General features: G+C 34.8%; 1 protein-coding gene across 1 annotated transcript in view; it reads right to left on the bottom strand.

The window, feature by feature from the left end:
- LOC117115990 (monocarboxylate transporter 2-like) overlaps nucleotides 1-13,031 on the bottom strand; it is a 17,550-nt gene extending 4,519 nt beyond the window's left edge. The window contains exons 1-3 of the mRNA XM_033259916.1: nucleotides 12,693-13,031; nucleotides 4,943-5,239; nucleotides 597-973 (exon numbers count right to left, since the gene is read on the bottom strand). Coding sequence (XP_033115807.1) covers nucleotides 597-973; nucleotides 4,943-5,239; nucleotides 12,693-12,915 — 897 coding nt within the window. The 5' untranslated portion in view covers nucleotides 12,916-13,031. The remainder of the gene's footprint in view (nucleotides 1-596; nucleotides 974-4,942; nucleotides 5,240-12,692) is intronic.
- Between the last annotated feature and the right edge of the window lie 855 nt (nucleotides 13,032-13,886).

The raw sequence follows: 13,886 nt of genomic DNA, 5'->3' as shown, positions 1-13,886 counted from the left end.
TGAATGCTGTCTCTTATACACATCTAGATGTGTATAAGAGACAGCTAAATACACTATGTATGTGGTTGTTTTATCAGGTAGAGCAAGCCTAATTCATATTTCATCAAATATTAGCACATATCGGAAGTTGTAATTTGTATACGACTGTTTCAAAATATTGTTTAATTTCCATGGGACTCAAGTCGGTTACAATTACTTGGCCATAAATGCAGACAACAATTCTTGGCTTTAAAAGTACAAAAGGAATTCCACATAAATTCACAGAAAATCAATCATTTAAATTGGGTCCATTACGAATCGGAATTTCCTAATTACATCTTGAACATCCAAGTAAACTATATCCAAATTAATTAGACCTTGGTAATTAATATTAGCATATAGGGTTCATTGAACTACGAAATCCACTTATTTCATTTCTTGAAAGAAAATAAAATTATATCTTGCGTAAGGTCACTTGCATTAATACTCTTTCTTTTATACTTACATTTATGGTGTTACCATTGAAAGTAGGCCACAATATTACGGTACATAATAGGCCTATACAAACATACAATGATGCAAATTAATGTACTGTACGTTTATAGCTTAATACATACCATGTTAACGAATGGAAATATGAGCGAAAGATTTAACGAGATATTGCCAAAAAACCAAAGCAAGATTCCAGGCGCTTGCAGCGCTTTCATGAAAAGTTTAATGTATTCTGTTGTCGTCTGATGGTTCTTGCGTTTAAGCAGCACCTGTTTTTTCTCTTCTCCGGACGATATGACCATAACTTCTAACTCAGGTTTCTTATCTACAGGTTCCTTATAGCACTCCTCTTTAAGAGCTGTAAAAGTGTGAACAGTTCTAGGCTCGAACGTAATAACAGCAAGTCCGACTACCAACGTAAATGCGGCAAACACTCTGTAAGTCCATCGCCAACCATACTTTTGACAGAGAATCTCAGCCATCGGATTCATTGAAAGAGCACCTAAAAATATTTAAAAAAAAATAAAAAACAAAAATAATGATTTATTTGTTTATTAAACATAGGTATTATAACACAGTCGAGGTGGTAACGTCGTTTTACAATTCCTGCAAACAGTGGCGGCGCCAGCGTCTGAAATCTTGGGGGGGCAAGTGAGGGGAAAGATAAAAGTTTGTGGGGGGAGATATGCTTTGGTGGCCCGAAGTGGGCGTGGTCGGGTGTCGCTCAAAATGTCTGGAAAAAGGTCCAGGGTGCGAAGCCCCAGAAAGATATGACAATGTAAGGGTTTGAGAGGTTTATTAAACCGATTTTATAGTCTATTAATATGTAAATACGTTTTTCTCCCCGACGAATTGTGGTTTTCTTTTATTTATTTATTTTTTTTTTTTGGGGGGGGGAGGGGGAAGGAAACTGGGGGGAATTAGCAGGCCTAATAATAATAATAATAATTTATTATTATTATTATTATTATTATTATTATTAGTCATCTGGATTCTTACATATCAATAATAATTTATATAGTCCTAGCTCTTTTAAGTTAAACTTACATTTATTGTAAATTTACATAATCGTGTTTACAGCAGGCGAGAAATGAATTCCCCTGAAATTGTTTTTCATTTACCCTAACTGACTATTTACACAGCGATACTATACATTATTTCCACGTCAGCCAACATGTTGGGGAATTATTGTTAGAGACGTCTGACCCGGGGTCTGATAATTAGTCGGGCGTCTGACTAATGACGGTTTATTCCTCAAGGCAGTTGATAATTCCAGGGGGATTTTCATGAAAACACCTTTTACTTACTAATATCTGTCTTTCACGAATTTAACAAAATTTGTAATATTGGAAGTTTCGTAATACATTTTACCACCATCATATTCATCCCATCATATTGCGTAGATAAATTTAATTTCACTTTCGAAGAACTGCGTTTCAACACAATGCGAATGGATCTTGATTACAAACACTTGTTTGTAAAATTGATTCATTTCACACAGGAAAAGGTGAACTATATCCTATAGTAATGAAAGCCCCCTTCAACTTCACAAGTTTAATTGCACTTACAAGTCCAAGCGTGAAGAAGTTCGACAAGAGTAATAAATCGCTGAATCGAAACGAACCACGCGGACGCGGTTTGGCGGCTGACATTACATAATTATGTCAACAGTTATTGCCTAATTTGAAAGGTGTCTGGTTTATTGCTATAAACTTATTAATTATTGTTAATTATAAATAGATAAAGCACATTCTACTATTATAATTTATATGGCTAAACGAACGAATCCAACAAGCTATTTTATTGTTAGTCTTGTTTACTACGTTCACAACACCTGACTCTCCATATCATGTTCAATACCTGTTTCACGGCTTAACGAGTTAAATATGAATAATTTAGGTATATTTATTATTCATCATTGCACTTTATACACCCATGGACAAGGTTAGTCCACGGGACCGAACAACTTTTTTATTATTATTAATTATATACATTTGGTCAAGGTGACAAAAAAAAAATTCGCATCAGTGGCACCTTTTTTGAACTAAACATTAAATGCGAACCTTCAATGTAACGAATAATGTTGAGCACGTAGGTCCTACTTGAAAAAAATAAAACAAAAAAACATGAATGTTTATCCAGAATGTGTTACCATATGAGGAAAAGAAATTTAACAACACTATATAATTCAATTTCTAATGTTTTAATAGAGAACCTTTTCCAGACCAAGTTTTAATTAATCGTTTTAATTGTTAATTGTTTCATAAGATTATGCTATAATCATGTTTGGTCAAGTACCGTATTAAGTACAATATGAGTGGACAACCCTCACAATTAATGAAGGTGCATTGGAACTTCAACGGAGCTTCCAGAGTGTGAATCAAAATTTACAACTAAGCAATCAGAAATTTCCTCAATACGCACGTGCTTAAGTTGGTTTTCCACTAGGCGAATTTGTTCGCGCGAATGGAAGCGTCGGTTAATTCGCACGAATAAATTCGCCTAGTGAAAAACCGACTTTATGTAGGCCTACGCTTACGCTACTATTTTGTGGAACCACAATACCAATATCCAAAAAGCACGTAAGAATTTATGGCTGGCACGAGTAGATGCTATATTTTGTCATAGGCTTAATCTATTTTCGTGGCAATAAATATTGTGCAATATATTGCAATCGGTGGACCCACGGTATCAGAAAACGCTCTCACGACCCTGGCTTATCACAGGGAGAGCAACGGCCATAAAAACAAGTGCATGTTATGCCCCGGGTTCACGTGATGTTGGTATTATTGACGGCTCGTATTAACTTTGTTTTCAACAGTGCATTATTATCGAGAGATGTAAATATTAGTATTTCAGTTGTACTGTATTTCAAATCTGCATATAATAGTGTGCCTACCCTTTCCAAAGTAAACAGCGATTGATTCAGGTCAAAACATTAGCGGGTGCATTCTAAAAGGCACAGAATATGCGCTGTATCCCAAGCCTGGCGCACGATCATTATAAAATAAACATAGCCAGGCCATTGTATTGAAAATAGCAAACAGTACAAATGATTCGGCAGTTCAATGTCAAGGGAACATTTCTTTATAAAGGCACTCGCTTAAAAAATTAAGCAGAAAAGCGAAAAAAAAAAAGCATAGGCCTAAGTATAATAAACGATTGAATTGAATTGAAAAAGTTGTGAGTAGGCATATTAATCGCTTGCGAACTTTGATGTGGACTATTCAACTTAGATAATTGTTATCAATCATGACGTTCTTTTATATTCAATAATTGATGACGCATTATTTTGATGAAGCGTATCAATTCGGGAGGTTGACATAGTGTAAGGCTGATATTGCAACACACCATTAATCAACACAAAATGTATAACAACTTCTATATGATTCCGATTAAGCCAAAACAACAACACTATTAAAGGATACCACGGCAGATAGGTCTAAAACAGGAGGCAATAAGCTCTAACAAATTTCGGTCATAATCGCGTATAAGTCGATCACCCGACCTTGTTTGCATAACGAAAACATGACCCATTCCTCCAGTTTGTGTTTTCCCTATACTGTATTCAACGTGGTAACGGGGCATATCGTACTCATTGACGAGCCCACATTTTATCGATCTATGTTCCCGTCGACAATTTTATCAACCGTGTCCTCCGCCATATGATTGGTTGTGATCCAACACGACCTAGACTTACGCGCACCATTTCACCATCCATACCGTACGCACCAGTGTGACCACTGCTTGGGTATTTACCCAAGATCTTGGGTATTTTGACTTGGTCTTGTGTTCTTGGGTATTCCGTTTAAATCCTTGGGTATTTTATTTTTACTAAGAAAATTAAATATTTTTGTCATAGAGGAAGAATTAAGAAGTAACAAAATATGTCAGTCCATTCAAGGAAGCAAAACTTAACGAAGTGCACATAACATTAATTGACTGTTAATTGCTATAAACATGGGTTCAGAATTGTTTATTTGTGATTTGCGTTGCCATTGATCTTACCTAATTAATGCATTACATAATAAAACTTGATCACTGATCTACTGATAACACTGGCCGACTGAGGGCGTATCTTTCTATCTGTATTATCACCTCATGAATATTAATTTTAATAAATACACAAACAATTATGATAAAAAATGGTTTATAAATTGCACTAAAAGGGAAACTATACATGCGAAAAACACGGGGTTTTTTTTCAAATTTTAATGCATTTTCAGAAAGCTTGGGTAATTTTTTGCAATTTTTGCTGAATCTTGGGTAATTTCGACCCAGTCATTGGGTATATCAAAAATTGTGAGTGGTCACGCTGGTACGCACGACGAACTGTAAATCTTCAGTGCGTGTGTTAGTCAACACACAGAGGAAGACACCAGGAAAACAAAACACAGAAACACGTTGGAAAAACGTATTCACAAATGTTATCTGACAAAACCATGAGGTTAAAAATTAGGTTTATACTGACCTACACTCCATCCCAGAGTAGCAAAACATGTCGCCCTGGCGCTATTTTTTCTCGGGAAATGTAGTCCAATTAAATGAAGGGATGTATTGTCTACAAAATTGCTGCCGATTCCGAAAACAAGACTATATGAGACGAAGAGAAAATTTACATTGTGTGCGAACGATGAGGCAACCAGACCAGCACAGCACATTAACACTCCGACAGTTGCAACTATCCGATGACTGTAGCGTTTGAAGAGACCCGTTGATAATGGAGATGATCCGAACATAATACCGAACGCTAAAGAACCTATCCATCCTGCAAAAGAAGAAGAAAAAAAAAAAACGTAATATTAAATTTTGCTTTTTTTGAAAGCTCATTTCATAAAATAAAAATCGTTAGTCAAAACATGGAGGTATAAAATAGTGGTCTAAACAAGGTGCTCGATGCCGTAGCCAAGATTTTTAAGCAGTGCGGGACGATATCACGGTGAACTCTCACTTTACACGTAAATTCAAATAATATGGACCCAGTTTCTTAAAAGTTGACCCGTTTTTCGCAAAAATATAAAAAAATCTGGACCCATTTTCTTAAAATTTTACCCATTTTAGGCTAAATATGAGAAATCTGGACCCATTTTTCATAAAGTGGACTCAATTTATGCATGAAATTGCATAATAATTTGGACTCATTTTTATTTTTAATTGTGTAGGACTGTCCCACACAATTATACATGATTACGGCATTGAAGGTGCTACCCGTTTAATTTTTTTACAGATACGTACGTATTGGTGGCACGGCAGATTTGTGCGCGTGCGCATTTAGAAGAACTGCCATATTATTTTCCACACTTATTTAATAATAAGAAAATGTTTTCACCCGCTAATGAAACATCTCACATTGTTATTATTATTAGATTACTATTATTTTTGATTGATCATATCGTTAATGACTGTCGTATTAAGGAAAGCAGGGTTTTGGCAATAATTAAAGATGATTGAAGACAATTTTATTCCTACTCTTTAAAATGATTATATAGTTAGCCTAAAACCTTAATTTACAGAGTGATATTCACAATGAAATACTGAACTATATATCTTCCTTGTGTAATTGAATAATAATATTAATAAGATTAATAATAACAATCCTACTAATAATATCACTAATAACGCTAAAGAATAATGACACTTTAACAACTATTATTGATATACCGTAAGTAATTATCATAATATTTATTATGAAGATCATTAAGCATAAACATTCATAGCTAAACAAGAATAGGCCTATCATACGGTATATCAAAGAGTATAATTCAGAATATTTAAACGAATAATAACGAATATATTATGAGTGACGTGCACGAACGTTAAATAATGTGTGATGAAACAGGCGAATTGAGGTTTAGGGTACTGTCGGCGGATGAATCTGAGATCTGTAGATAAAGAAATGAATTTTTAATGTGTTTTATAAGGGTTAAAGGTCATTGGAAAATTCCATTCCGCATTGACAGTGTTATTGGATCGCCGGAAGTAAATCTATGGTAAGAAAGTATAATACATACTCCAAGTATTGAAATACACGCCATCGTGTTGGGATTCAATATTTCGACATTAATTATGTCATCATCATCATCATTCCTGATGATGATGACATAATTAATGTCGAAATATTGAATCCCAACACGATGGCGTGTATTTCAATACTTGGAGTATGTATTATACTTTCTTATCTGAGATTAATCAGTGGACCTTTCGGTTTTTAAATCTATGGTTGTATCCCTAGTAATGTAAACCAAGTGGTTACGTAAATTTTTTTTTAAATAAATAAAAATACTTGTCCAAAATGTTCTGCTATCTGCATTTATTTAGGCCACAATGGACACAAACTGTAATAAACCTATCGAATTCGAAACAACAATTAAAGTACGCTGTATCTTCATTGGTGTTCAAGATCAACTGCGGAAACCCATGATCAAAGCGTTCATTTCAGGAGGTAGAAACAGGGTTTTTTTCTCTTACGATCTTTGATTACGATCCAAAACAACTCAGAGCATCCTTCGAAAAATCAGACTATCGGAAGTTACCCCGGCGGTGTTCAGGTTCACATTGTCCTTGCACGAAAATCCGGGGGATATCACTGGAAATAATTTCATGAGAATATCCTTGGTATTTCAATAAAATCTGGTGCATTAATGATACACCGATGAAAATAAATCCAACCTCATAACCTGATTGAGTATATATTGATTAGAGAATGTACTGGTACTGATATGGCCTGATTTTCTTTATAGAAATGCTGTATATTTATCCGGTCGGACGCAATTCATTCAAACAGCTTGACGACTATTCGAGTGGGGAGCACTTACACCCAACCAATTAAAGCCAGGCTCCGGAGGAAAAATTGTTTTGATATGTGGAACTGTGAAGCCATATTTGACGAAAAACTCGGAAACGGTTAATAAGATACAGGGACAAAGTTGAAAAGGGGTGGTTACTCCCGCTTTCAACCCAGTTTTTAAATATCATACTGTAGTATTGGAATAGCCGGCAAAATAAACACTTTCATTGAAAAACAACATTTTTTTAAATTACAAACTAAGGCTGATTATGTAGGCCTACTTTGTATCCATTGACCTGTTTCTGGACACCCTCATTCAGCCTCTTCTGGATAATGTAATTGTTCCTGATCCCGTGTAGTCTAACATGACTTAGTGATCTGAAATGTTACTTTTTCTCTTTGTTCTGATTTTAATATTTTCAGGCTTAATTATTCCTATAATGTTTTAGCCACCTGATATGTTGTTTTCTGTCTGTACAATTAGCAAAGACAAAGAGGAAATGTGAATGTCTATTACTGTGATCAATCTCATTAACAATTTGTTCACCACTCAACAAAGATTTAATTATTGTTTTATTTATTTTTTTAATGCACCATGTTTGGTTAAACTGTCGTTGGTTATACTCGCTCGATTATACCAAATAAGGAATAACAAAAAGTTATTATTGCTGTGTAGGAAACCCATGTCCATCGTATATTGAACAAGGGCTAATGAAGAGGTAGACCTATATATCGTCGTTCACATCACGAACTAACACAATCAAAGTAGATTGTGTTAGTTCGTGAAATCACAGTAGCGCGTCAAAATGAGCGCGTATTGGTTGTCAAGCAATTTTGTATTCTTTACCACACAAAAAGTCCTTAACAACAACAGCGCGTATTTTGACGGGCTTTCTTGATTTCACGAACTAACAAAATCTACTTTGGGTGTGTTAGTTCGTGATGTGAGCGACGATATTTTAAAGACAGATGGGACACATTTTTTTTTATAGTTCTACCATGGTTTGCCATAGGTACAACGATTTTTCTTGACTAATGTTTTTATTGATCTCCCATAAGCATATATAACTATAGCAATGTATTATATAGATTCATAAATGTTAGAAAATACGTCAAATAGTAATTTCACAGCCGCTCTGATGCCTATGCCTCTACATCAATGTAAAAGAAGGGAGGTAAAAAGTAGTAATCAACAGAAGTCATTCACATTTAAACGGATGGAAAACGTCTAGTCGTCTATGACGTCCTCAACGTCATCAGTTTGTTACATCACTGTAGGCCTAGTAAACAATACCGAATTTTGGCCAAACAACGTCATAATAAGGAAACAAGAATCAATTGTGCATTGAAAAACGATTAGGTTCATCCTGGGTTTATCTAAATGCAATTCGTTTTGGCATTGGTTCTGACTTCCAGCTTGGTGTCAGTGTCATTTAGCAGGAGAACAACTTAATAAAATAAACATAACTTCAAGTAAACACAAGTAAATTATACACAATCAATCTGTGTCGTTCACATCAACTATGGAAATACAATAATAACAGTTGATTTGCTCGCGATTATCCGTTTCAATAAATCGCTTTCCTGAAATGAACTCTAGTTCAGTTTTGTATTGATATGTTTGTTCCGAAATAATAAGTGAGAATCGGATGCTTCCGAAATATTGCTGTGGCAATTATTTTGCGTGTTAATGTTCTTAGCGATTGTAAGAATTCTTCCATGGTAAGACGTAAGATTTTGCTCTCTTGTCAAAACTAAAAACACATTGAATATTTTTTATTTAAGATTTTATTCTGGCTTCAGTAAGCCGCCAACCATGTTGAATTGAGGTAAAAAAATTATTAATGAAAAAAAAGTTGATTGAATTAACAAAAGGAGAATTAATGTATCTATGAGGTCCTATTTTTTTCTCTGAAAAAAAAGGACACCCATTTCACATTTTTGCAGGATTTTCAGGGTTTTCTATAAATTTTTAACAAAGAAGGCGACCTGGAAAAAAACAAATTCAGGAGTGGAAGAGGAACAAAGTTTATTATTTATTTATTTTATTTATATATTTATCCAGGTACTAAGTAATATGCAGGCCTATTTGGCATCAAAATCAGATGGTTCTTTAATAGCATTTTTATTTATTAAAATATTGACCCTTGTTTGACCCTTGTTTGTACTCTTTGCTCGTAATTAATTCTGTGTTTATGCATTGCATCACCCTTGATTATTGCATCATCATTCGAACACTAACCGCAGACAGCCATGCTATACGGAAACTCGTTTTAAGAATAATGAATCTGCTGCTGCTCACACACAATACCATAATGAATTACTAACAACAATGGGTGGATACGTTCACGAAGTGGAAGCGTGAAAATGGGATTTATGCGACGTAACCAGTTCCGAAACACCGCTGGCCTTGTATTGATATCATTGCGAGTATAAACGCAATTTCCTCAACGCCAATGTGCACAATGAAAATGTTTCAGTTTCATGTAAAACTGAAAACCTCAACAGTAATTAAATAGATAGTTTTTTGCTTATTATTGTAATTCACTCCTAAAAACTGTTTTTTTTTCTTTAAGTTTATGAACATAAAAAGGGATTAAATATCATAGCGGGATGAATCAAAGTTATAAATTCTTGTTGCTGGTTTACGAGGCCATGGCTTATTTTTATACTGTACCTCCTTGGTATAATCCATAACATGACCTACTTTAACAAATCAAGTTTTCGCTTGTGGCGCAGATCTTCGAGATCTTTCTATAAACTTTGGTGACGGTTGAATTATGTTTTCTGTATGCTAATCTGTGAATCGGGATTCGTAAAGCACCGTGAATGGGAAGGGTGGGGGACGAAATCTACGAAGGCCCGTGTATAGGCCTGTTTCTGTGCTAATATATAATAGTTTTACACTGGGTAATTGACCGAAATATTCTATAAATACCACAGAAACCTCCCTCCAGATACACTACCCATACTGTAATGTTTTTTTAATTGCGCATAATTATTATGATACCGGTACCTCAAAAACTAGCTCAAAGTTGCGAGGATCGCTATGAAAGTAGGTGCACAGAATCATGATTTCTGCATTTAAATACATAATTAAAATTAGGTCTCCATTTCTATGCCAATTTTTTGCACGGGGATACATTCACCGGGCAGGCTTTACTATAAAGTCTGGTGAAACACTGCCATCTATACCCACACTTAAAATACATAGTCAAAAATTGTTATTGGCATATGCCTTAGCCCTGAAAGTAAAAAGTAAAAACATAGAATAAAGTGGTTGATTGGGAGCGAATATTGTATATAGTTTAATTAAAAACGTTAAAATTATATATTCATGATTGCCAGTGTGCAACCAGCAGGTTGATAAATTAATGTAATAGCTCATTTCTAATCTGATGCAAATTAAAACCCTGAACGTGACACAGGTTTGATGCCCTAAAACCAAAAACCGTGCAAAAACGAATTCGCTATTATCCTGTGGGCATGGAATTAAATTGTGGAAATTTCGTGCTCTAACTATAGGATAAAGAAGCTTATGTCCATGAGTAGGCATGTCGTTCTCCTCAGAGGAGTGAAGTATCGTTTTGTGAACAATGGCATGTCAAAAAAACTCATACAGGAAAGAAATCAATGTCATGGGTCCAGGTTAAAGGCCATGTTTCTTCAAACGAAACGTTGATCCTCTTTGGCAATCGTGTTAAATAGATTCTAAAAGGAAAAGTTCAATATACTGTACTTTATTGCGAAACACGAGCCAATTTCTTGGGAACACCCTATTGCGTAATTTTGAAACCACAAGCTAACAAGGAAACTGTCCTGCTAAAGAAATTAAACAATGAAAAATGTAACAAATAACATCTTTCCATAAAGTACTACCAAAATCTAACGAATTCCACCAGCTACCCATATTTTTAACGAACCACTAAGAAACGGCACTGATTCTTGACCTATTACCTTTTACGTAAAATGCTAAAGCTGTGTGGAGGAATTATGATGATGTATGTGCTAGGCCTACCAGCATGGACTTAATATATAATCTTCGGAAAATAGGTTAAAAAAGGTCGTTTGACGAAACAAATTGCAAGAAAAGCTTTTATTTCTGAAATTGTTATGGACCACACTAGAGATGGCGGACATTTTGAATATGCAAATTAAATTACTTCAAAATGTCCGAAAATGTAAAGAAAAACAAAAATTTACAAACAAAAGCCTACAAATACGAATTAAACAATTCAGTGACGGAGCACAGTAGACTACAGTTAGATAAGTATTCGTGTGTAACTAAATGAGGCTTGATGAATATCATCTCTTTGCCGTAGAATGGACAAAAGTAATACGCTGTTCCCATGGTTATAGCAGAACGACCTTCGGAATGTCCACTTAGCGATTGTTAAGTGAATGTAATCAAGATGGTGGCCCAGACCATTACAAAATATGAAAACATAAAATTGGATTTATATATAATTATAACTATGATATAGTTTTCTATGAATAGCGTATCTAAATACTAATACTAATTTGGACATACGAATATCCATTTCAAAAATAATTGAAACTTGGGAGTGGATCGGAGTTATTTTTGTCTTAGATAAATTATCCTTATTGTCCATCATTATTACGGTTTTCCACCAATATTTGCTAGATCTGCCGTTGGTCAATCAATTGACCTCTGTTGTTACCATTATCTACAAAAACGATAAAGCTCTTATCACAAAAATAATCATAATTTATATTTGAATATAATGATCAAATGAACATCAGGCACATTCAGAAGTAAAGACTCTTCATTGTTGTTATTCCACTTATGGATCTACAAAGGACTCATTCATTGTGTAACATAATTGTAACATGGTGCAATTCATCACATCAAACACATCTGGACCTATCTATGCACCGGCAAGCAGAGAGGCGGATAGCACTTTGATAAGATCGTCAAAATGTAAATAGATCTATAATACAAATCGTTTAATGGGTTTGCCTTTTGTTTAATTTAGAGGTAAAATGAAATAACTGCAGTACTTTGATAAGAAAGTATAATAAATACTCCAAGTATTAAAATACACGCCATCGTGTTGGGATTCAATATTTCGACATTAATTATGTCATCATCAGGAATGAATGATGCAGTACTTTGTATGTTTAACTTTTTATTGTATTATAGTTTTAGCTTTCTAGTACAATGACCTACCTGACATAAATTTATAGGCTATAATTTGTTGTGTACAGCACAATGAACGTTATCAAGGGTATCCAGAGGTCGAGATATACCGTCAGATATTATCAGCTGCTTTCTCGATTCATTAAAATTCAAGTCTTTTTATAATGGATATTAACATCAACAACAATCAATTTTCGAATAAACATATAAGAAAATAAAAACAAAAACAAAAACAAACAAATAAAAAAAAAAACAACACGAAAAGACACAAACCTGCTTTTGTATCTGAGAGGTCTGGGTACTCTCGTTGTAACTCAACTAACATGACACCAAAGCTACTAAGGATCCCCGTAACTGGTAAGATGATGCAAAATGTACAAAATGTAACTAGCCATCCTCGTTTGTTTTTCAACGAAAACGCATGGTTATTAATTTGCACCTCCGTCGTCTCCATCCCTAAAAGATGCTGGTTTTTAATTTGCACCTCCGTCTCCATCACAAAAAGATGCTGTATTCAGATACAGTAAAATTCGAATGGATTTTCTACAGTGGCCCTGTTTTTTCTTACGCACTGTAGACGCTCGGCCGACTTGATCAGCTGTGTTCTGTCAGCTGATTATAGCCAGCCGAGCACAAAGGAGCGATTTATTATTGTCACGTGGAATATCAACGCCCAATCACGAGCTTCAATAATCTTCTTACCATGAGAATGGGCTTATTTGACTGGTTCATTTCGTTGAGTATTATTTTCATTCGACTGGTTCGTTAAATAGACTTCGTTGACAACGAAAATGAACGTAAATCAGAGTGCCCAAAAAAAAATACATGGCCGATTGGTGAGTTTATAAACAACATTTGCGTCAATATAACTTAGATTAAATTTCATAAAATAAAAATTATGATATTTACCCACATGGAGTCAAAAAATAATTATTGTAGGTTAACAGAATTCAAAAACTGGATGAAAATTTTTTTTTTTAATGAAAAAAACCCATACTTCCGCAAGTTGAAGCAATCTTGATTACGCAACGTGTATCGCGGTAACTATACAGCCATTTTGTTTTGTCGAGTACAGTATTTACAAGTTTCGTATTCGACTGGTCTAATACGATGAGTGATTTTACCGCTGCGCAGGTGGGCGTGGTAAACGACCAGTCGAATACGGCCAATGACTTCACTGGAGTGGTATAATAGTAACAATTAACATTTAAAAACAGATTCTGGATGGCAATTGATTCTTTGTACGACAAACCATTTCATGGGATAAACATGTTACTCTATATTTTAAACCAATTGTCCATTCAGAAGCTCCATAACTATAATATTGAAATGAGATTTAATACTGTGTACCGGGACATAATCCACTTCCCTGGGAATTACTGTAGAAATGATGTACGGCTTTCACGTCAAGATTGTCCCAGCCACAATCGGATGAGTCCCGCACTGCCCGCCCATCACATTCTACGT

The sequence above is a fragment of the Anneissia japonica genome, unplaced genomic scaffold, assembly GCF_011630105.1.
Source record: "Anneissia japonica isolate Jap-2015-1 unplaced genomic scaffold, ASM1163010v1 scaffold287743_len2803612_cov181, whole genome shotgun sequence".
Taxonomy (NCBI): Eukaryota; Metazoa; Echinodermata; class Crinoidea; order Comatulida; family Comatulidae; genus Anneissia; species Anneissia japonica.
The sequence above is the reverse complement of the archived record's forward strand: the minus strand, read 5'-3'. Positions and strand labels throughout refer to the sequence as shown.